This window comes from Fringilla coelebs (genome assembly GCF_963513975.1).
Source record: "Fringilla coelebs genome assembly, chromosome: 3".
Taxonomy (NCBI): Eukaryota; Metazoa; Chordata; class Aves; order Passeriformes; family Fringillidae; genus Fringilla; species Fringilla coelebs.
In genome coordinates, this window is record NC_140030.1 from 74,610,030 (window position 1) to 74,636,405 (window position 26,376).

At 35.9% G+C, this 26,376-nt stretch overlaps 1 protein-coding gene across 15 annotated transcripts in view; it reads right to left on the minus strand.

The window, feature by feature from the left end:
• AFDN (afadin, adherens junction formation factor) overlaps positions 1 to 26,376 on the minus strand; it is a 115,213-nt gene that overhangs the window by 23,340 nt on the left and 65,497 nt on the right. For all 15 annotated transcript variants that reach the window (XM_084203589.1, XM_084203587.1, XM_084203583.1 and 12 more), the window contains 6 exons: positions 24,580 to 24,674; positions 22,418 to 22,683; positions 21,797 to 21,940; positions 20,453 to 20,651; positions 18,661 to 18,764; positions 17,412 to 17,498 (listed from right to left, as the gene is read on the minus strand). In XM_084203589.1, the coding sequence (XP_084059715.1) occupies positions 17,412 to 17,498; positions 18,661 to 18,764; positions 20,453 to 20,651; positions 21,797 to 21,940; positions 22,418 to 22,683; positions 24,580 to 24,674 (895 nt within the window). The remainder of the gene's footprint in view (positions 1 to 17,411; positions 17,499 to 18,660; positions 18,765 to 20,452; positions 20,652 to 21,796; positions 21,941 to 22,417; positions 22,684 to 24,579; positions 24,675 to 26,376) is intronic.

Genomic DNA, 26,376 nt, shown 5'->3' on the forward strand with positions numbered 1-26,376 from the left:
GACTTCCAAGCTGGACATCACAAGATCATTTAGCAGGAATTCTTCAAGACTTCAAGGTGACACGCAATAAGAAAGAACTTGTTCTTGTGTGTTAATCACAGGTTCAATAATGATCAAAAGTTGTTAGTTTTCACAAGGAACAGAAGTTTGCAGAGGAGCCGTAAATGTATGTGCCGTTTACCATGCTCCTACGTGTTCCAAAAAAAGGGCAAATAATAATAATGTAACTAAATGTACAAAATAGAAGATTTATCAAATAATTCAAAACCTAGAGCTGGAGATGGATCACCTGATGCTGAACACTGGAGCAGTAATGGCGTGAAGATGTACTTCACTGGCTCAAATGTGAAGTAATGTTTCGACCTCCTAAGGTGCTGGTTCCCACCAGGGCACTGTTGGCAGAACCAGTTACCATCTTTCCTAGCTGGGAACCGAAAATGAAATGACAGCGTTTATACGTCCCTTCCTCTGCCCCCAGCCACTAAGCATTCCTGAAGGCAAGTGCCTTGAATTCCAAAGGGCAAAATAATCAACAGCAACTCAACCACCCACCCTTGCAGTTATAACCTCATGCATCATCTGTCATTGCAGGAACCAAACACCAGCTTTTCTTGGTGGCCACACTGACCAAGATAACCAGATTCCTCTGAAGCCACCTGGAACTGATAGCATTTTTATTCAGTCCTAACTTCAAAGGTTGCTAGCAGGAATCTCTTCCCCTTAGGTCCAGAAATTCAGACAAAGATCTACCTCATACAATGATTAGGTAAAAACAAGCAAACCTTTGGAAGAGCACTGCCACTTAAAACAGTGCTCACATTAATCACGCAACTTTGATGCTCATTTATTGCATCAGACACTATATTCATCCATATGCATCACCTTTCTCATGCTTGATTATGACTCTTAGGCACATTAAACAAAGTTGAAACCTTCTGTATAAGCCCATGATACGTGGCTTATATTGGTTTGCAGATAATGATGAAATAAACATTTCCAATTGCACAAATACCCATAAGAATGGTTTCTAAACTGACTTTAACTTCTAAAGTTTAGTGACTATTTTCAGAGCCATCCTGTATCAGCTCAGAAATCTGGAAGCCAGCAAAACAGAAAAGAACAAAGTAAAAACCACTACGGTCACTAAAAATTTACAAGGGTCACATTTAGAAAACTGCTTGGAATTCTGATAACTCCATTACAAAATGACACAAACAGAATCATCAGAAACATGGAATACCTTTCTTGAGAGAACCAACTAAGCAGACACATTGGCTCCTCAGCTGAGCAACAATCAAGGAACTGAAGGCCAATGGGATTATGAGTTGCACTGATAGAATTATTTATCATCTCTCTGATCAGCCAGTAGAAAACACTTTCTTACTTCTCCTATCACATCTAGCATGCTTTAAATAGTAAAACACAAGCAAAATGCAACCAACCTCCACCCTGCAAAACATTTTCCATAAGATTTCATAATTAAATTGGGAAACAGCCAGGAACAAGACTGCAGAAAGATGCCAAAGTGTAAACAGAAGACAAGATTCTTAGTAGAGCTCTTTGAGGCTTTAGGGAAAAAAAACAACCAAACAAACAACATAACCCCCCACCAAACAGATATAAGGCACTCTGAAATTATAGAAATCTAGAAACCAGGATGAGCCACAGAATAGTTTGGGTTGAAAGAACCTTAAAGACCATCCAGCTCCAACCCCCTTTGCACACACAGGGATGCCTTCCACTAGAGTGGGTTGCTCCGAGCCCCATTCAACATGGCCTTGGACACTTCCAGGGATGGGGCATCCACCACTTAGCTGAGTAACCAGTTCCAGTCCATCACCTACCTCACAGTAAAGAATTTCTTTTCCCCATCTAATCTAAACTTACTCTTATTCAGTTGAACGTCATCCCCCCTTGTCTTGCCCTTCTAACAAGTCCCTCTGCACTTGGCTGGCTGGCAGCCTTTAGGTATTGAAAGGCCACAATTAGGCTACTCTGGGGTTTTTACTTCTGGCTGAACAATCCAAATTCTCCCAGCCTTTCCTCACTGCAGAGAACGATCTTACGCTTTTATGTTCTTTGACTAAAGGCATCACAGCTGGAAGATACCCTATCAGTCAGATTTTTGCTCTAACTCTGCCTATACTCTAACCCTGGCAGTAATTATTCATTATGATTCAAAGGAGCTGGCATTTTACTCCTCATTGCTTCTTTTTCAATGTTTTAATGATATCTATACAGTTTGTCAGTCTCTTTCCTGTTCTTTCAAAGGAAGTTATGAGCAGATGTATTAGCTCAAAGTCATCTCCTTTAAATACAAAAATAATGCATTTTGAAAGCATAAAAATTATTTTAAAATAAATCTCTGTTCAGATTACATTACAAGAAAATCTTTACCAGTTACCACATCTACTCATGTCTTACTAGGACCAGTGAGCTTCTCTCTAATTCACATGTCATTTAACATGTTTCTAATGATATGAATGTACAAGTTTGGAAAACTTCTCACTAAATACCTTAAAATCACCTTCCCTTCAACTTTTACCCTAAGATTTACGGTAATTTGAATCCAAATTCCTAATTTCTATTGAAATAGACTTGATTTTGCTTTGTTTCTACCTTCCAGAAGGCTGCATTAGAAGGAAATATACAATTTTTAGAAACACAAAAAGGTTCTTAATATGTTATCAGCCATACTAAACTCCAAAGTGAATAAAATTCTCATATGCTCCACATGGGTTTTCCTGTTTTAATTTAATGGCTTTACAATTAAACAGATTTCTTTGTGAACTACTTATTAAACTGCTTTTCTTTCAAAGGAATGTGAAAGTCAACACAATTAAAACTATTCCCCCTGAAATGGAGCAATAACATATGTGTATGAGTAACAAAAGTATGAAACCTTCTTTTCACTTCATTTTATTTTCTCCAATCCTTAATACCAGAAGCATGTGTATCCATATGGCTTTTAGTCCAAACAGAAGAACACAACTGTAAAGGACTCAGATGACTGTGGAAAGCAAGTAAGCATTAAGAGATGGCTTATTCCTTTTCCCCCAAGATTAACATACTGAAACCTACAGCATATTTTCTCAAATATACATAACCAAATACAAAATCACAAAAACCTTTTTAAGGATTTAAAAAAAAAATATGATATTCTAGATTTTAAAAAGCCTTATTTGCTGTACCACACTTTCTAGTGCTACCAATCTACAATTTTCTTTCACAGTTGATGCAACTTTTTCCCACAATCCTTGCAGAAAATAAAAGATACCCCTTGAAGGAAAAATTTGGGAAATCCTCCCGTTTAAGTAATAAGTTAAGGAAAAAACCCACTAAACTGCTACTGCTGCTTCAGTTCACCTGGGCGACAATTCTTCAACTGAACTGAGTATAATACGACTCTGAAGACTTCTAAATGATATCTACCTTTACAATGCATAGCCAAAACAGGACCCTAGGGGAGAAAAAGTTCTACAAGGAAGATACTAGCTGAACAGAATTCAACAAATACTGAACTGGGGACTGAAGAAGGGAATATGGTATTTAAAATGCTCATACCTGATGTACACCAGACCTAAGCTTCAATATGAGAAACACCTCCATTCTGTGCTTTTACAATCCAGTAAAATAATCAATACACAAAAACCTTTATACACAAATAAAGTGCATAAAGCTGAGAGAACTAGTTTGAAGGCCAGCAATGAAGCACTATGCACACACTGCAGGATTTTAAAAATCCTATAATAATAAATTAATTACAGCAACAGTAGTAGTGCACTCACACAGAGTGTCAGGAAGAAAGCCACCCGTCTGCTCCCCGCAGTCTCACACTTGGAGCTGTGTGCCCGCACTACCGTGTTGTGGCAGGTCCCATGACAGACCTGGCTGGAGACTCAGCTGATCCCTGTCTCCAGTTCCCCTCCTCCCAAATACAAGCTTTGTTTTCCACTTAATCAGCTTCCCTAAATTGTTTACAGCACAGCATGACTTGTTCATAACAGTGCAGGAAAGGAGGTTGCTAGGAGGGGCCTGAATCATTAAGGGAGGTTAATTCCTTTATTTGGTGAATAACGTTATTTTCAACCCAACAACTGAAACCATTTGAAATTCCTATATCCTACTATAGCTCACCTATTGACTTTTCAAGCAGCTCTGTGTAGTGTCTGCAAAACAACTGTATTCTAGGGGGAGCTGAGCCCCAAAACAATTGCAAAACAAACACCTACATACATGCAGGTTCCCACACAGAGAAGTAAACTAAACAATGGAAAATGTCTTTTTTTTTTAAACTTCTGAACGCCTGCATGGCAAACGCACTGAAAAGACACTTCCCAATTTTGCCAAGTCTCACCACTTCCCCTTCTATATGTAAAAAAATTCCTAACTTTAGCAAAGGATGGAGATGAATGACATGTAGAACTGATGAAAATGTGTCTGGCTAAAAAAGCACAACGCAGTTTTACTCGGGTAATTGTGCAACGGGATAAAAATGTTATGTTCCTGGCTCCCTTTTTTTCCAGAGAGCTTTATTAGGTCTCTGAGGCAAAGCATAAAAAGATTATTGAAAATAATCTTCTCCATGCTTGGGTTTATTCATCTTTAGGATGCAGAAAGCCAACACATGGGGGAAACTGAGGCAAGCTATTAAATCCAGTATCCAAGATGAAGCCACATATTTGCATGAGATGCAACACCTGTATAAAGATTTTCTAATCATCTCACACTTATCTTAAGAAGTAATTAAATGTTTTAAAAGAGCAGAAGTTGAAAGATGTTAACACATTGCACTTGCAAGTTTGTCATGCACTTGGAGTTTAGTCAGTGTGAGACTACTTAATCCTAAATTTGCTGTGGTTTACAAGTTGGAATTCTATGACAAAGGACAACTTTTCCATTTAACTGGCATTTTCATAACTGAAACTTTAAAAGATTTTCAAATCCTACTTGGGAGGTAAAAATAAACACTGGACACTTCTGCATACAGATATCCGCTAGAATGATTCTAAACCTAAATGGAGAAAATCTGTGGGAAAATATTTAAGTGACCAAAGTACCACGTAAAAACAAAACAAACAGGGACTCCTCCCTTACTGATAGACTAAAAGGAGCTACAAGTCAAGAGGATAAATGAAAAACTGAGGTATGAAACCCTATCAATAAATCCAGAGATTAAAACTCACCAGGAGTTCTACTTTCCTTAGACCTACCTTTATCTCATCTGTGTGGCCCTGTACAGATGTGACAATATTTAAAGTTGGACTGAAGGAAGATAGGGAAGCTTTTAGAAAAGAGGAGTAGCTCTATTTTTTACAAGCCAGGCTAGTAGTTTGAAATAGTTCTTATCACAGAACAAAAACATGTTTAGAAAAATCTTACAAGATGGAGTCTAAAATTACAACCAAAGGCTATAAATAAAAACAAAGGAAAATAAAAAGCAAGGAAATAAAACTCAGAGAGGGTTTATTAGACATTTGGCTGATGATGATTGTTGAGTTTCCTATCAGTACTGGTCACACGCCATGAGTGGAAGAGTCCATGCAAATCTAACTTCACCTGAAAATGTGACCAAAGACTGGAGCAGAGAACAGCTAACCAGCTGGAACTGCAGCAAGAGCTTCCAGTTCTTTTTAAAAAAACACTACTATTTATCTTGGAGATAAATGAATTCAGACAGACTGGAGCCAACAAAAAACCCATTAAAATCCAACAATTAAAGTCGACATTGAAGTCTCACCTGAGAGATAACTTTTTTTTCAACATACATAAATAACATTGGTATATTCTGACAAATGTGCTCTTATACATGGACACACTACATGGACACACATTTATTCTTCTCAACTAATTCAGGAAAAGTCCAGGCTAAGTACCCACATTTGGAAAATTAAGGTGTAATGAAGACTCTGTAAACTTTCAGTTATAATTGTCTTCTAAATAGCAGCAGTAGGATAACTGGAAAACCTGAGCTAGATCTCAGGACATATCACCTTTCATAAAGGAAATCAGTAAAGAATTTATTGAATAAACAAACAAATAAATTAACTGAATTGCTTTCCTGTAGGGCCTGGAAGATTGGAAGAGTTCTGAGAACTCATGCCACTATGGCAATCCATAGCAGTTAAAGAGCCAATTTTGGCACCTCTGGTCAGCACAACTTCAGTCTCTATAATGCTGATATGCTATATTTAAGATGGCAGTGACACATGGCAGGGGAGCAAACTAACCACTACAGTACCTGACTAAAACAGAGCCTGAAAGGTGAAGAAAATAAACAACTAAACAACTTCCCCCCAATTTATGTTTGTTATAGGATTTTCATTCTTCAAGTCACACAGACTTCAATCTCAAAAAAAAAAAAAACCAAAAAAACAAAAAAAACCCTACAAATTCACTGGGAGCAAGGGGATGGAAGAAAAACTAATTTGATACAACAGAGACAAGTCAACTTAATGCATTTAAAAAAAAAAAAAAAAAAGCTCAGCTGAGACAATGCTACACAAAGATTTCATACCTGTTGTCCAAAAGGGTATTTGCCCCTTTTAAGCCTGGTACAATTTTCTCCTTAATTACTTAATTACAAAAATGTTAAAGAAGCTGAAGGACCAAGCTGGATAATGTAATCTAACATAAGTTTTTGAGATAGCCTAACAAGAGACAAGTTCTTTTCCATCACATCCATTGTTAATATATCAGTACAAAGTAGCCCATAATTGTTTGCACAATTAGGATTATTTTGCAAGCCCCTCCTTGCTCTGAAAGGATTGTGCCCAAAATACTGCATTTGCTTAAAAATATCACTATGAAAACTGTAGAAGTAAAAGAGGCAGCATTAAAGAATACCTGACCAAAACAAACCATTACAGCTACTTCTATAGAGATTCAGACTAATGTCGAAGACAAGAACAAGATAAACTACAGTGATCTAAAAAAAGAAATTGCTACTCCTACATCAGGAGGATGTAAAATTGAGGATGTACAAAAGTACCACAATAACAAATTAATAAACATGACAGATTTAATCAGAGTAGTTAAGGAGAACAGATTTTATTGCTAATGTTGCTATGACACAAGAGGAGTTTTATAAACTTCCTTGTCAGTAACAGACACAGGGAACTTTGTCTCACACACATTCCATTGGCCATAAAATCAGAAAACACCATAGAGCACAACTGTATAGAAAAGTCACAGTTTGAATAACAGGAATATCCGACAGACTTCCTAATGGCAGCACCACAGCTATCCATGAGCTGGTGAGTCACCAAAGAAGCATTAAAAGCAGGCAGAAGAAATTCTGCTTGCTCCTCCTTCCTTCCCATTTGGTATTTGCCAGGACAAGCAGCCATAAAGGCATGGTGAAAACAACAGCCAGCTCCTTCTAGTGAGAATCAACAGGCAGTTTCATTCCCAGGTGAGCCACCCATGCTGTGACACGCTCATGGGGATCTGCCACTTGCAGAATGATGGCCTGGAGTGCTGAGATACCACACAGCCCCATCAGTATCCCAGTGTAAAGAATGAGAGGGAGTGAAGGTCCATCTGTTGACCTCTTAACAGCTGAACTACTCCCATGCCCACACATCATGCCCCACCAAACATAGGTGGATCACAACCCAGCTGTACTTTCTGTGATGTTAACAATTTTCCTGCAGTTTTAGGAGACCTGTAAATTGACCTGGTTATTTCAATACCTATAATAAGAACTAGCACTACAAAAACTATTATAACAACAGTTTTACAGTTGTTAAAAACAACAGAAGAATTGCATTAAGTAATTAAGGAAAAGCTATGCATCTGCAGAGCAGATCTGCAGTACAGCACCTAACCAAACCGGTGCTGCTCCAGACAATTAACAGAAGATCTTGTCATTACTTGTTCTGAAGCCTCTTTTGCCCACACCCATTGAGCTTCATATACTTTGTTTATCACTCTGATAAAAACAGCTTCCAACGAAGTCTGGCAAAATCATACCTGATTTAAAAAATACCCTTCAATAACAATTTTTCAAAAAATGTTAATGCTTTAATATAAAAAAAGTTTCAACATAAAAGCCAACTTTAATTTCCATAAAATGTCAGAATGTCTTCCTAATGATCTTTCAATATAGAAATGTACATTTCTGTTTTAAGTACATATACATGTAAATGGTTTCACATTTAACATAAATAGTAAAATGAAAAAGTAGTACTGAACTGAAAGTATCTTCCCTCTCCAATTATACTTTGAATCCACAAAAGTGTCACAGTCACCAACCTTTTTAAGTAATACTCCAATTTAAGTGGCTTCAGATACCAAGACTATATGTCAAAACCTTTCAGTAGTTCACATAACCATACAACTTTTAAAATAAGTAATTTTCAAGATTTTCTTAAATTCTTCAAATTTACGCAAAATGAAATAAGATTTTATTTTAATAATGTAGATATCACATATATATGTGTGCACACATACACAAATACATCCTACTAAAGGCATCTGGGATGTCTCATAATGCTTCAGCTGACAAGTCACTTAAGCTTCTGTTGTATTTTATAAAAATTAAACAGTTTAATAGAGAACGAATCAACTGGAAATAAAATGCGTTTAAAGAAAATAGCATAGAAATGTAGCTTATCAGGCCTGATAAAGCCATCATGCCTTTTATCTGCCTACACCAAGAGTAGATTTCACTGATTTTTATCAAGGCTAATTCCTGATTCCAGATTCTTAAGCTTCCACAGAAGCTCCCTGCAAGTTGTAATAAACATCCTTAAAAGCAAGTTTATGGAACAGAATACAGTCTCATTCTGACTGCCCTGGAAAGTAATTGGTTTAGAAGCAATTCAATAACCCAAGCTTGTAAGCATGTTAAAAAATAACAGTTTACTAAACTATGCAGCAGATTTACAAATTCACTCTCTAGGAGGCAAAAAAAAAGGGTTTTGACCACCCACTCACATTCCATAAAGCTGCATGTGTTCTTTAGGTTGTATCTGGATGAGTAAAAAATTTATCTTCTTTAGGTACTAAATATACTAAGTCTAAGACTCACTGAACTACTTGCTGCGGGCCCAGAGGCAGGAGAAAGGCCAACTTTGTAGCTACTGGTCCCACCTCTAGAAAATGCAAACTATTTTGGACTTGAAAATCAGAAAAACCCACTTTTTCAGAGAAAGCTAAGGCCTGTGTTCCCTCAAGACCAATGCAGACACTTTGGAGATCTGTCATCATTAGAGAAAATACTTTTCAAATATAAATGAGGCAAATCAGCCTACTGTATCTAAAACTGATCTGTTAACTGTGGTTAGTTACAGCTGCACTGAGTCATGTTGTACCATGACTCAAAAAGAATTTTAAAACTGACCCATGCTCTACATACAACATACTTCTGCCTTCCCCTCTCACACACTCCTCCATGTCAGGGGCCAGTCTCTGGAGCTTGAAAATGTACAGTCACAAGTGGGCAAAATATTTCCAGTTAAACAAACCAAAATACTTCCAAACAAAACAAATAATATATTTCCAATTAAACAAAACAAGCACAGGATTATCACCAAAACTTTGGTGAGAATCAATATTATTCAACAGGTAAAGAAACTAAGCATTTAACTGCTATGACCAGTTCCACAGCAGCTTTAAATTGCACTGAGTGGGAAAAACAGATGAGAAGTGCCTTACTACACAGAGAAAGAAAAGGCAGATTGGCAGTAGACATCCAACATCTGAAATATCCAACAACCAAGAAACTTTATGTCTGGTGTATCCAGATGCTCTACTGATAAGAAATCTCTAAGGGAGTAAAGAGAAAAGACTGAAGAGTTTTGTTGTTATTTTTAATAGAATAAGTGTTACATGTTACTTTTTAATAACAATGTTTGCAATCAAGATTGACTTGCACACAAAGCAAACAAGTGAATATACTCTCATCTTCTAAATGTGCTTTTCACAGGACAACCCAGGATGTTCTGAAGTGGACATCCTGAAATGGCATTAATAAATTATACTGTGCTGTACTCTTGTGCATATGTAGTTGTATGGGGATTTTAACAGTGTTTAGCATGGAAAGCAGATACACTGACACAAAGAGCTCTAGCATCTTCTGTGTTAAACAGAAATACATAAATTTACAACAGCATGATTTCTCTCCCACTCCAGGAATGCAACTGACCTAACATTTAATTCTAAGATTGGAATCAAGTATGCAACAGTTCCTAACTTACTTTACTTTTACTCTCATGAAATAAAAAAAGTGGTAAGTAAATGCAAAAGGTTTCATATACAACATTTGTAAAAGACTAAGCAAATTTTGTTCATTAGTCTTTATTAACCTTTCTGGAAAAAGTCGTCTTTTTTATTATTGTAAATGCTGCAACTTAATATGATATACTACGCACTAAAGGCACTCTTAATTTAAAAAAAATAAATTAAATACATGAGCCTGTTTGATTCCACTTCTCTTTTGTTTCAAAGGAAATACCTTTTATTGAGCTCAAGGAAAATATATTGCTTGAGCTCTATTTCACCAGACAAGGGTTAACTTTTTAATGTACATCTGATATAAATACTCCATGAGCACTGACACACTAATAATACTCAGAGTTATGTACAAATCTACAAACTGTACAGCAGGTTCTGTGATGCTCTTCCTCGGTAAGTCAGTTCTGATCCTACGGTTCAGCTTAATTATGTCTGCATTAGGCTTCACATGCAAGACATACTGAGCAATTTATTTTGGAAAAAAACCCACCCTGTATATCTGCACTTTTTCAAAGAAATAGCACTTGCCTTTAAGCGATATAGCACTTGCCTTTATAAGGATAAATTACAACCCAAAAAACTCAGAACATTAACTTCCACATAATGCAGGCTCTGCAGTTTCAGATGGATACAACGTAATCCTGGATCAGTGTGTACACTCACACATACTAGTAAATACCTAAATTCCTACTCCAACTGAGAGTATTACTCTTACAGCAAAAAGTCACAGAACTTTTTAAGTTCCAAAAGTCTTTCCCATTAATAGGAAAAAAAAATGTATTAATATGTATTTAAACAGAATTTTCAAAGTTATTAGAATGCCGGAATTTAAAGAAGCCTGGTACAGGAATTCTAGCTACAGTGTTATGTGCACTACAATTCTAGCAGGCATGCTAAGAAATGCCTGCATACATAGGGTGCAATGAGGAAATGGCACATGAATTTTAAAACTCACTTTCTTTCAGAAGGCCTAAAATACATGTCTGGGTCACCTAGTTGCAGTATCAATCTAAATACAAGCAAATAAATAAGACAAAACCCACCCCACTTGAGCAGAGCTGAGGTCTCAGAGCTACTGAGAAGAACAATCACACGGTGATAGTGTAACCTTCAGATTTTACACAGCACATAAAAGCATTAAAAAATTTTTGTACAACATCTAAAGGGCACCAAAATTCAAGCAAAAACTCTGCTGGAAGTTAGAAATCAACAAAAGCCAGGCAAACAGCTAACACACAGCTACTCATTGTTCATTATGAAAACTAAAGTGGCAACCTACATACTATTTTATTTCTGTGAGACTGAGAAATCTGTTCTGAAAATGAGAATTATATACTGTATTTTCCCTAAGGTCCTCCTAAGAAGCCTGTTAAGGCGATACCAGTAGTTCAGTTTAGTAGTTCAGTACTGAACACTAAAACAAAAAAGAATAAAACCAATAAAAAAGCACCTCCACAAAATTTTAAATCTTATTACTGAAACATTTCAATTAATTCATGCTGGGAGGAAAGGCCAGAAATTTTCCCTAAATACCTAGAAAACACAGTCACAGGAAGGCTTTAAATGCTGAGGTACTTGAAATCTTAAGACCTAGAACACATGTAAAGAGCTAACAAAGTCAAAAAAATTTCTATCAACTGTCTATATTTGCAAACACAGGTTAGATCCACATTTGTATATTGTTACCAGTATAATTAATATAAGCATAATTTTCAATTTTGGGAAAAATAACTACATTAATGATTAAACCTGTTCCTTCTATATGGATCTTCTACAAGATATTTGTCAAAAAAACCTTCATAAAAATTTTACTTTAAAATTTATATTCCTGTTGTCTCAAACCCTCCTTAAATTTAACACTATGAATTGACTGCTAAATATAAAATGACAAACAGTGGTTTAGAAATTAAAGCAACTTAGAATCAAGTTTGTTCTTAACTTATCCTTAAGAACAAACAAAGTTGCTAAATAATGCAAATTATTTCTGGGTAAGATGTTACAAATTTCTTTTTAGAACAATAAGTCTGTTCCCCTAAGTATTTACTGCTGAACTGTCATGTTTAAAATGCTTCCATTAAAAAAAAAAACCACCTTATCACCTCTCATACTATTTCAGTAAGCACTGCTTAGTCTGACTACCTGCTAAAATATCCTAGAAAATACGATCTGATTTATGTGCCAGTGGGGCCATATACATATGCATTTTGAGGTCCTTGTACATATTTTAAGGTAAATTTTCTATTGATACTACTAAAAGATGACTGGACAAGAAGTAAAAGTGTGCCATACTTTAAAGAACTAAATCACAATACACTAATGAGTATAACCAGCATGCAAAGATTAATCAACAAAACTTCCTGCAGAACATGGGAATCCTTTCTTTCGTGCAGTAGGAATCTAAAAAGAATTTAAACGCTTCTCCTCTGTGAATGTGATCAATAAGACACCCTACTTGCAACAAATTTGTGTTCTGATCTTTTCAGAAGGGTCTAGAGACTATTAAAAATCTTACAATACTTGGGACACTGATTTTCATTTTTCTACTAAGATTTCTTTAAGAGGAAAACAGACTTTTAGAGAAACCTGGATTAAAGCCAGCTAATATGACAAGTAAACAGATCACAGGTCATGCTATTCATGCTCTGGCACAGTAAAACAGTAGTTATCATACCTGAAACTTTAAATATTAATAGTCACTTCCACAAATTTCAGAAGTACATATGAAGAACAAGCTAAAAAATTAGTTTTTTCTTTCTAGATTTTAGAAAGTTAGCTACTAACATCTGACTATATTTAACTGCATGCTGTATTACATACTTGCTACATGAACAAGTAACTACTGGCAGGTTTAAACAGGCAAGAGAGCAGGAAAAAGTACAGGGATAGTAAAACTTCAGAGAAAAAAACAGTCCCAACAGAAACCTGAACGGACTTACCATGGATTCTGTTCTTCCAACAACAGAAAACCACATTTTGATCTCCGGGACTACAGATCCTTGAAAGAAAAAAAACAATTCTCCACTTCTCTTCCAGCCCTCAACAGCAACCACCAGCTCTAGTCTGCTGGATTTTCCAAGATACCCATCAAGATAACTCGGAGCTCGATGCTATGACACAGTGTAGCATTTATCAACACCAGCTATAACCAATACAATATTCAGACTCTTACGTAATCAGTTATGCTGTTCTGACTTCCATTTACTTTAGAGGCTTTATTAAACTCTGAAAACTGCTAGAAAAACAAAAAGGGAGCCCTTTTGTACTAAAGACAAAAAACCTCCAAATTAAACAGGAAGTAATGTGCTGGCCCACAGATGGCTAAGAAGTCACATGCAAAAGCCCCCAAAAAAGTGATATATTTTTAAAGTAAACTGCATGCACACGCAGCTTCCAAATCATCTGGATTTCATAAAAACTTAACCACAATGTGGTTGGGAATCTGGCAGCTTTTAACATCAAAACATCTTTCAGGGTTAGAGCAACCAAAGACTGCACACAACCTCAAAAAGCAACACTGTTCCCCTTTCCCTATGCCTGACCACTCCTACCAACTACATTTCCATATTCCATTACAAAAGCTATTGCTAATAAAGTTACAGAGTATTACTGTAAGAAAACATGCAATATCTACCAAAGGGCAGAACAAGAAGTTATTCTTCTGGATCATATATGAAGCTATACACTTTAATTTTATATAAAAATAAAAATTGGTTTAAAGCATTCATTTTAAGAATTGCTGTTAGGTATTTTCTCAATTTATAAAAAACAAAACAAAACCCAAACAAGCACAACACTGTTTACAGTGCTTTAGAAGCTAACAGCTGTTTCATAAATAAACCTGTTTTCTCTGCTAGGCTTGCATATAGCATATGCACTTACTACACATTTGCTCAGAGGGACTGTCCTGCCTCAGATAACACCAAAGTGAGGTGAATTAGGTGATGCACTGAATTTCTGCTCTCTCTGGTCCTCCTAGCAGGCTTTAAAACTTCTAATTAAATAAAATATGAATAGTTGTGATTAGAAAGTGAAAGAAGTAATGCACTTAAACATTTTACCTGTCTCTAGGTGGGAAGATGATCCAACACACAGTTTCCCAGGGACCTGACACTTTCACATACTCCCTGACTCACCTCTTCAGGTTTTGTTTTGGTTCTAATTATATTAATGTACACATGTTTGCAAACACCTAGTATCCCAAGGTAATACTTCTATCATAAGAATAAGCAGGTGCACAGCATTTCAATGCAAGTTGCATTCCTTCTCTGCTTGTACAACCTTTGCTTCAACTTCAGTCCTTGTTTTTTGATTGCAGAAGAGAAGGCATAACAATCACTTGATAATTAGGAACATTTGGTGTAAAGATATTATATAAGGTATGATTTCTAATCTTGTCATTAGAAACTCTTAATTGTCACAGACTTTAAGCCAATAAACCCTCAAAACTAATAAAAACTCAATCATTAGATTACAAATATTTTAGATGTTTCCTTAGAGTTGAACAGAAATTCACACATTTTAGGAAAGCACACATTTTTTCGCAATGCGTAGAAGGAAGAAAAGCAGTCCATTGGTATTATTTTTCTTTATGAACTCCTGAGAATCTGCCCATTTTGTCCACCTCTAGAATATCATGAAGGTGCATATCAACAAACTCAATCCAAAGCCCACGACAAGTATGAGAAGCCCCATAACAAGAAAGGCAGGTCAGCACTGACATGCAAAGGTATTCTTACAACATATTACTGAAAGCAAGTATTCAGGAAATACATCACAGGAAAAGAATTGTTTTCCTAACAAAAGCAAAACAGATTCAGGGTTGTCCTTCACTGGTAGAGTAGGGCCTGCTGACCAGCTGCATTTTCTACCACTACAGCCCCTTTCGAAGCACTGTAGAAACCAATTGTTCATTAAACACAACTGGGTCAGCAATCAAACTAGGTTCCTGTGCAGGGCAGCAGCAACTAGGGATATCTGAAAGTATGTGCTTTCATTTCTTCAACTTTATGAGCACCTGACAGCCAACCTTTTACTATTAAAAAGTTTAGAAAAATCTGGATCTATTCTCATACTTGCCTCTCCGTCTCATTTTAGGCATTCCATCCAGTTAATGTTTAGAAAATTTTAACAAATAGTCTATTGGACTTCTTCCTGAATTTTTGAAGTTAAAAATGAGAATTTTAACTTTTATGCTGCTAAGATACTTGAGACATGCAGAAAAATATGCTAGTAAATATTAACAATCTAAGGAATAGAAAGAAAAAATGCACCAACCCTTGCTAGCTTCTCAGTCAAACTCACTCAATTCTCTAAGTTGTTCTGCCCTGACCAGATTGAGAAAATTAATTCTTGTGTATTCTTTATATTCTTCTTTACTCTTTTTTTTAAATGGAACAGGAAAAGCAACGCTGATAATTACTCACAGTATGCAACTTTGAACCTCTTGAAAATAATGATACTTAACTACTACAGCAATTTGTTTCAAAACAATGCATACAATCATTTCTATCCAATGAACATTCTGATGACTTCATATTAAAAGAAGTTTCTATTGTACATACACCAAAACTAAAAAAAATCTATTTCTTGCTCATCTCAGAGCAAGATTTAAAACATGACTGATTTTATATCAGAATTCCAATATTAGGGCAGCACACAGCAGTAAGATAAAATAGGACTGCCTGAACCAGTTTTTCTGCAACTGCGCAGATGAAAACTGTTCCTTCCATGACTGATGAGGTAGGTATTCCTTTACAGATGTCAGAAATCATGAAATGTATTAACTTGTAAAAAACTTTCAGATCAAGCTTACACACTGACCAGTAGCACTCTTGCATACTGCTAATGGAAGCTAATGTCAGTTGTTAAATCAACATCTAGAAGCCAGCCAGTTCCAATGAGAAAGGAAACTTTTCCCCCTGCAACATGCTGCTTCACTCTAGATGAGAAATTAGATTTCACAGAGTAAAGTGAAGAAAAAAATTACTTCCATGGCACATTTTGGAACATTCAACAGAAATGCACATGGCAGTCAGAAGTCTGACACGTATTTAATCCAGTGTCAAGAACAAGTATTTACTTCTCAAATTATTAACCCACTCCACTAAAATCAGAGCAGAAAATTGACTTTCCAGATCCTGAACTGTTTCCTTAATAATTGCTGATTGTTTAGAACTATTCACCTGACACCAGGTATTTCTTACAGATGTCAGAAATAATTCTTAAAAGCTGATACCATGCAAGATTACCATTTCAAGAACAGACTATGAATGAGCGAAGGTTGTAAAAAAACCCCAAAAAACCAAACAGTGCTGTTTAGAAGCAATTAACTATGTGAGGTAACTTAAAAGTAAAACAATCATGTTTTCAGCTCATGCACTAAGTGCCAAGAAGTACCACAGTATTCTGAAGTTTCACATACTACACAATGAAGAGACATTAGGAAAGACTTATTCCATCTATTGTATACCACCTAATCACAACACAGACTTTTCAGCATCACTGTTGCATAACTTATAAGAAGTTTTAAACTCAAAAGATTATGTCTGCTATTTGATTCAGTTAATAAAGCAAAACCAACCAGCTAGCGGAGTCTTCCATCTGGTGGCTGGAGCTGTATGTGCATTCTATACATTACTATGTAGTGCTACCAGCTAGAGCATACACCCACAATTTTAGCTACTACACTGTAGGTCTCCACTGTAAAGAAACAAAACTGAATCGATTCTTGCACCTCTACTCTGTGCAAAAGAAAAGGTGTTGTCTTCATGGCAGAAAGTAGTCCAACTTTAATGTAGACATTTGAATTGTTTTGTTTATTCACCAATTAACCCACACACACATTCTTTGTGCTTACTTCTTTACATTCAGCAGAAGTGCTAAATACACCTGTTTATTAATTCCGTTTAATAACGCTGATAACTTTTGGCTCTGAAAAAATGAAATAAACCAGGAGCAGAGGTTTGAACTGAAGTGCTGTAATAACTACATCCGTATTATGTCTTCCCTATGTACAGTCCCCATCTGTATATTTTACAGAAACATTTCCCAATCAGAATAAAAGCATGATCAACACAATGTGCACAAACAACTAATGGGAAACAGACCTTTTCCATTAACATTTTCCGCAGCAGGCTTTTTTTAATAAGATTTAAACAAACTGACTTCCATACCTTGGCAGCAACGATGCTCAGTCCCATTCCATTTTGTTTTTTTAGTGTTACAGTGATAATTTCAGGTTCTTTTCTCAAAGGCTGAGCCTATCAAATAGTGAGGGGAAAGAAGAAAAAAATCAGAAATTTGTATTCCCTACCAGGCTAGGAAAGTAATTAAGCAAAATAGTTCATTACAAACAAACTACTTTGTTAGAGCAGCAGGTCTCACATCCTAAATAATATATCTGGTATCTATTTTACAGGTAATTTAATTAATATGGATCATATTAAGTACTACACCTGTGTTATACTACACCGCTGAAACTTGAGGTCTACTCATTGTTCCTCCTTCTTTAATTCAGTAAAGAGATTATTAATAAATCACAAATCAAAATATAACCGGTCTATAAAATTGTAGTGACTTTTAACAAAAACTGAAGTTCAGACTCCACAGGCCCTTGTTACAAAGGAAAGGGTGATCTACATAGAAAGCTCAAGTTTTAGTGCTGCATCTAGAAGATTATATTATCTTTGCAGAATTATGAAGAAGCCAGTTCATTAAAAAGGCAGAATTAAACCTTTGAAACAAAGTTCCAAAAAATTTCACTTCTGAATACTTTGGAATACAGCCAGAGTCCCCAAACATGTTCAGTAATTTTTTTTTAATATATCTTTCAACATTGCCAGTTCCTCAACTCAAAAAGTTGTCATCCCAATCTTCATTGGCTGAAGAATGTCAGTTGGAGCACATTACCTTGTATTCATACTGAAACATAACTGCAAGTTCCACAAGACCCATGATAAGTAAAAATATAAGCCAAGGAGAGTAATTGTAAAAAATCTTAGTACTTTCTGATTGAGTTCAAGTATTAGAAATGCAAGTAATTTTTCTAGAATTTAATATTAAATATTTAGTTGGTAACTGCCAATTTATAAATAAAACCAGCCTGCAGTTCCATAAGTTATTTATAGATCCACATCCATATATATTTTTGTCTGTGTTTAGAAGAAATTTCTTCATTGTTTATTCTCAGATTGGGGGAATATGACAAAGTTTACTTATGTGAAAATCATAATCATGCTACAGCCTAGAAAAAAAATGACTTTAAAAAATCTCCAAACAGTTCCTTAAATACACCCATTCACTGATGAACTACATGTTTAACAATGAAGCCTATTCTTCCTAATAAGGGCTCAAACTGATCACATAAAACTCAATGCCTTGCCAAGACTGCAGTCAGTAATTATTCACTGAATCAATACTTACCAGCTCAGCATTCTCATGGGACAGGTGACTTTCATAATCTGCACCTTCAAAGTATATTGTCCATGTGCCTGGTGACCGTGGATGAGGTGTTAGTCTACAAAAGCCTAAAAGAAAAAGTAATGTCAATATAGTTATGGTATTTTGTCATGGGATTTATTAAAATAAAATAGTATTCATCTTTTTATATTCATTAACATGTCAAATCTTATATCTCAGATGCCATTATGGGCTTTGCTGCAATTTTATGCTACTACCTACAAAATCCTATAGTTCTATAGCTGTTGCTTTTCAGAAACATTCTTATTTAAAAACATCGCAAGCTCACAAACAACTCCGGGGCTGGAAAATATTGCTTTTACCAACCAGATTCAGAAGAGACATGAAACACCAAATAATTTTTTAGAACACAAACTACCAGAACTCTGACTAAAACAGTGCTACAGAAATCTGCTTTGCAGAGGGTCTAGCTAACCAGTCTCAGCATAGATTTAGCAGAGGAGAAGCTCTGTGTGCATTCAATACAATTTAATTTTAAATGCAGCCCTGCAATTAACAGGTATTTAGTTTGATTTACTTTTTTTTATTTGAAAAATTCTTAGAATTTTGAAAAAGAAGCCATAGCAGTTCAGAAATATCCAACATTTTCTCCTATATCAGGGACACTGAGAACACACATCACACAGAAATTGTTAATCACTTCATCCAAATATATAATATTCTCCTCATCATAAAGACCATTTTTCAGCAATTCAGTTTACACTGTTTCATTCCAAAAAGTCCCTCAGCCTCATTTAAGGGATACCCAACTGTTTCACTCCAAGAAGTCCCTCAGCATAATTTAAGGGATACCCAAAAAGCAAAATTTTGAACATATGCATTAAAAAAGCTTTACTTATAATGAATGTACAGCCATTTGTATGGCAATGAATTATACTTACTAATTAAATAATTTATTCTAAGCTCCTTTAGTCTCAAAATTATCCTCTGTTACTAACTGGACTTTCAAAACAGTTTCCTACTTTTCTTTTAAATGCAAGAATATAGCTTTTCTGTAAACTAAATTGGAAGCAACAATTGCAAAGGTTCACTGTAGTACAGAGAGAGTCTGCTTTTTCAATAGCCTCCTTTGCTACAGCCTCTTATTTACCTTGACATTCCTATACAATTTTTTTTAAACAACTGCTTTTAAGCAGAAAATCAAGAAATTCTAATAAAATTGAGTAGCACCAAATAAAGATTATAACTTGTTCATTTACTGAAAATGCTCAGACAGACCCCCCCTGCTTTACTTCCACAAGTTTAAGTCAGTTTCATGCAACTACAAGATCTATCATCTACTTGCCATCTGAAATTCTGTTGGACTACAAATGCCCAAACCATAAATTCTTACACTGATCAACAGTGAAAGAATTATTTTAACCTCACAGGGTTTTTTAATGTTACATGGAAGCAGCTGATGAGTAAAAAAAAATTTGATTTTAACTATTCAATTCACATTAATTTTAAAAATCAAAAAAGTTTTGGAGCTAAGGCAAAAAAATATTTCAGCAGGCTCTAGTAACTCAGCGCTGCTTACTTAGAAGCTCGAAATTGAAAGAAAGGGAAAGGGGGGAAAGGGTAAGGATTAAAAAAGCCTTAATAATTTTAATGGCTTGCAATAGCAAACACTTGAAGAACACAGTATAAAAAGACTGAATCATACACAAAGAAAAAGTGGCTTACACTTTACTAAAATATATTCTGCATTGTGTGTTTGCTACACAGATCATTGCAAAACAACAGAAGAACTAACCTCTTTGACAGAGTGGATCTAAAAATTCTTGTAAACCACTTGGAACATTTCTGACAACATCACAGGAATAGCCATCTTCTGGTAAGAGAAAAGGTAGCTGTAAGTCAGGATCCTCTTCCAGCTGAACTTCTCGGCCATCACTGCGAGCAAGTTCATCAGCCGTATTTTCTGCAACAGTTACTACATTTTCTATCAATTCCTGGACAGAAGGCAGAAAGACATTGTTACTACAAAGGGATCATTTTATTAAGTTAAAAAACTTTACATTAAGAAGATGCTAAGATTGCAAGAAAAATCAACTTCTTTGGCTTTGCTATGTACAGTCAGTACACTGCATTGCTTTATTTTATGAAATCCCATACATAATTGTATTAGCAAATGAGACAAAAGCTCTTATTTTTACTTCAGTATTTTCCAAACCCATGGTGCATGTTTTTAATATATTATTAATAACAATAACAATAACAATAAACCAAGTAACTATGGAATTCTACCTCTGTGTAAACAGGTAATATAGGCTACATTCTTCAGCAAAAGACTTTTTAGTTTGGTAGCCAATACATAAAAATATCTCCAAGCTACATGTCCTTCCTCCCATTCCCCCAACACCTTTCAAGCTGTTATATTAGTGTTTCTGACTTACTACACGAATGTATTCAAAAGTTAATAAAAGATGGACTTTGCAGATAATGCATTCAGCTAAATAAATATTAGACTACCTCTGCCTTTTTTTTTTTTTTTTTGAGATAAGTTAACTATCAGAGTTTACCTGAAGAGTGTTTTTTACAATTCTGCAGTAACACAGCTGTCTTTTGAATTTTGGCATGGATAAAACTTAGAATAGTTAGTCATCTTAAATATCAAGGAAAAAATCACAGTCCCTAAATCAACATTACGCATATATATGCACAAAAATTACAGGAATTAATATGTTAATCAAAGGAAAATCTGTCCACTGCTTCTGTGAAGGGATTCCAGATCCCTCAATATTTACCTCCTGTATGTCAAAAAGTAGGAGGTAAATATTGATGCTTTCCTTTGATTTCTGTAAATTAGCAAACTTGGTTCCTTCTGGTTACACAGAACCAGATTTTAGGGGTGCTCTGTTCTCTCTTCTAGCACCTTTCTGCATTTCATTACAAATGGTGTAAGATGCAGTGACTTCTCTCTGAGTATGTGCAACATGGAATGGTACCTTCCTTTCCAACTCAGTGTAAGAGATTCTTATTAACACCCTGCTTAAGTCAGTGAAGTACATCCACCAAAGGTACGATACCTATTCACAGCCAGTGGTTTTTTATCTCCAGTATGTTAAAACTGGACAATGAGTGCTAAAAGACTTACTGTTGGGATGAGTGGTTCATCTGGAGCACAGTGATAATTCTGCAACAAGGCTTGCAGCTGCAGAGAATTCAGCTTAAAGCAAGTACTGTTAATATTTGGAACATCTGCATGTGAGTATTTGTCCATGGTAAGCAATGTGGTTGCCTAGAGGGGAGAAAAAAGTCCCAGATGACAAATTCAAACCAGAATAAAACTTTAAGCTTTGTTTCTAAAATGCTCTTTAGATGTGGGAAAAGAGAAAGCAAGAAGACAGATTTGTAACAGAAGCAACATCAATAGCCTCCCCAAACAAACACTAAATAAAGATTAATTAATACTAAATCTGTAATAAATGAAGCATATCAATTTTTCTGCTGCTCTTCCTGTCTCTGGTATAGTTACAGCTCAGTCTTATACATGGAAATGTAACAGCCGTGTTCATTATTTATTTCACTTGGAACTTAAACATTAACAATATTGAAAACATGTTTTGAGTTTTTACCTCAATGCTACCTCAGCATTCCAGGATTGAATCACTCAAGCTATATTTGTCCACATGCTATTTTCTAGGAACACAGCATAGGCAAATATTGTCTTTGAATATACCAATATGTGAGGAGTGTTAATCACAAATACACTCACCTGTACTATTCTGCTCAGGTGGCAATCAGCAGCCAATTCTAAACCTTGTTTTTCTGCCCAGGCTTCAATGTGGCCAAGCTGTTGGCGCATGATAGCTCCCCAGTAATGTGAACATAACCCTGAATCTGGGGCTGTAACTAATCTGTTAAAAAGCCACATGTTGATAAAATGAAAGAGCTGGGAGAAGAGCTGTATGGTCAGAGCAGCATTTACTCTACATCGTCGCAACAGGGACATGGCTCCAGTCAAGGTATGCAGCACATCATCTACAGAGATAAAACAAAAAGTCACTCATGTTCACAAACTGCAGAATACACCTGGTTTAGGCAGTAACACAAAGACACTCAAGTCAGGCTGGTGAACACTAGGCAGAACCTATGTGTATTTAATTATGAATGTAAGAATATTTATTTATTTATCAAAGTAAGTGTCTTTCAGAAATACACTTACTGGTCCATGATTTTAAAGATAGAGCAACATTAAAATGCTAGGTGGAACGTAACCCCTGAAATGAAAATTAATTATTGGGGAAAATATTTATCATACAAGTAAATAACTGGCTATACCCAACATTTAAAAGACATTCTCACTTCAGTAAACTGATTTTTCTATTATTTTTTATAACAAGTTCATATTCTGTTCTTCTATGCAACCTTTATATTCTACTGTTTCAAATGCATATTCTAATTATTCCATAGTTTCTTCTAAGTACTTGAAAATTTCAGCTGAAATTATTTGCATTGTACAATGCAGCTGAAGTATAGAATGCACCTCTTTTTCACACATCACATTTTTAAAACACTTTAAAATCCCATTTTCCAATTACTCCACTGCAATATTACCTAACAAGCAACAGGGACTTCTATTAGCATCACCAAGAGCAAACACCCTCATATGCTTCCCAGTGGAAGCAACACATTTATCTCCAGGTCTTTTTTAAAGCAATACTTTTAATTGGAAATCTCTTTTGAAGAGACCATTCGTTTTTTAAGAATTGAAACTCAGGGTTGTGTCTGAAAAACGTATCTGTAGGTTATAAGAAATCTATAATGCAGCTCAAAAATAACTGCAATAATAACAGCATCTGCTTTTATTCCAGTATCATTTTCTGGATTTGTGTCCCCAGAAGTACTCTCACAGTACACGGCCCTACAAACACAGTGCATCTTCAGTCTTCCTTAACGGCTCAATGCAGGAGCAAAAGCAAGAACAGAAAGCTTAACACCTAAAGTACCAGAAAGTATCTAGGAAATTTTCGTAGTTCAACAGAATGCTCTGTTTAATTGCGCTGCAGATCGCTTTTCCTTCAATTATTGAGGCATTAGAAGTCTGAGCACAGTCACTGAGCCAGGATTACAGACACAGGGCGATAGCATACATTGAGCAGGGTGCTCTGGTGGCAAGCATCACGTTTCAAGTATCACAGCAGGGAACCCTGGCAGGAATCTACATGGCCAGTCAACCTGACCTTAGTAGCTGGGAGGCTCTTGATCAGGTTCTTCCGTAACATCTCTACAGTTACGGGAGGAAACTGCCAAGGTGAGGACTGGATAAACTGATGCCAACACATGCTTGGACAATAGGACTTGGTGGATTTGCAGATAAAATGTCCAGTTGGCAATCACAGATTAGGGGTTTCCCTCATATTTTGAGGGGAGACTGATACTGTCTAATTAATGCCTTTAATTAATGATTTGAGCAATGTGACGGAGCACATTCTCAGTAAGTTCACAGATGATACCAAGAGGGGGCAAAACACTGATAAGCTGAAGAGCAGCAGCATTTTTCAGAAGGGCTGAAGAAACGGGCTGACAGGGATTTTACAAAGGTCCAAGGCAACTGTCAAGTCCTGCATGTGGGACAGAGTAAGTCTGTGCAACAGCACAGGACAGGTGCCACCTGAACAGAAAACAACCCCGATGAAAATTATGGAGAGATCCTAGTAAACATCAGGTTGAATGTGATTGAAGAGTGTGTCATTGCTTGAACTTAGCTGGTGAGTCAGCAGCAGAGCAGCTAGAAGGAGGGAGAGAGGGAAGCAATCCTTCCTATGCACTCAGCATTGCCAGACTGCATCTGGAGCACAGCATCCACTTTCAGAATGCCTGGCACAAGGATACAGGTTTAAGGAACCAAATTCAGCAGAGATCAAGTAGTCTAACCTATTTTAGGCCTCTGAGGATTATTTTCTTCTGGATCATCCAGGAATGCTGGCATGTAGTTATTAAGCTCTGACTGCAGACAATGAACCAGGTACCTGGAAGGGAATGGGGAAAAAAGTGAATTTTAAATCCTCTATGTGTTCATTACAAAGATCTAAAAAGGAGAGTTCTATCAAATTACAAGATTCCTGAAAATTCTGTTATGAATGTGATCATAGGAAACCCAATAATGCTTTTCAAAAGGCCTGAAAGACCAATTTTCCCATAAATTTCCTAGAAACATTGCACAAACAATTAGGTTGTCTGGGAACAAGCAGTAAGAATTTACATACAATATTGCTACCACACTCGTAAAAGAGAGTCATATGCTACATGAAGAGATGCTGTCAGGCCCAAAATAAAAATCTGTTTTAGTATCCTTTCTCTTCAAATAATTAAACATTCTCTTTAACTCTGTTTCTACCAATTCATATTTTCTGTTAAGAACTGAAACTAAAAAGGAATCAGATTGTAAACATATGTATACAAGAAAATATTTCATGGCTTTCTAAACCCCCCCCCTTTGTTTCACTGGAAACATTTTTAATGAAATACAATTGCTAGAAATTAAATCCATGGCAATTTCAACCAGTGCTGGAGTACACCAGTTATCATCAAGTGACATTTTCACAGCACTTCTTTCTGTTCATGCTTCAGTTGTGCTTTTTTATTTACCTTCTAAGTCCATATTCCAGGTGTCTCCTGAAGTTTAATACATGCATTTGGAATCTGCCATGTTACACTATACTTGGGGAAAATCCACACAACTAAAATTCAATTTTGCATCCAGACTCATAATGTAGAGATAAATACAGCATCATTCCTTCCTAGACAGCAATAGTCTGTCCTTGATGACTACCCAGCCAATAAAGTAGCAGGAAATTATTTTAAGACACCAATTCAAGACACTGAGCTGTGGCAAAAGGCACAGCTTCATTAACAACTGGTGATTCAGGGATGCTATAAAAATTGAAAGACTTTGTCAAAATAGCTACTTGCTGTACCCTACTTGCCCAAAATTTACCAACAGGGGAAAAAAAAAAAGGAATCTGCAGGAATCCATACAAAGGGGTCTGGTGCTCCCCTGAATCCTTTTGAAAGTTCAGAAAGCAATGACAAAGTTTCACAAACCACACATACTGCTTTTCTGAGAAACACAGCCCCTCAAAACTAAATTGTTCAACCATGGTTGGCTCTCCCAGACTTGTCACAGTATAACAAGAGCACACAACACAGTATTTAATATTACAGAAACATGAAAATACTGTATCTAAAACAGTCATCTTACAAGTGGGAGTAGGCTGGGTCTAAGTCACCCAAGGTACACTGGGACATCGCTAAACATTAGTTTCTGATTGACAAATTTGCTATGAAATACTTGTTCAGTAGCAGCTTGGGGAAAAGGAAAAAAATCTGCTTATGAACAAAAATAAAGCCTTTCTTTTTGATTAATGTTGTCCTCAGCCAATATTGTTACCTTTATTCAAGTACACTTTCCTCTGAGGGTTCCCTTTCCCATTTGGTTATTTCATTCCATTTTTCCTTTAATCAGTATTGTTATTGCCTGATCTGACAAGTATAGCTTGATTTTTACTCCAAACCAAAACCTGTTCTTCCTTTTTAAAGAAAAATCTGTGCAAAAAAACCACTGTGAAAATTGCTATTTATGAGAATTATGAAAGTAGATTATATTTAGAAGCCCTTAAAGATCACAAGATTCATTACTTTAAAGACCCAGGAATATTTAAGCCTATGTAT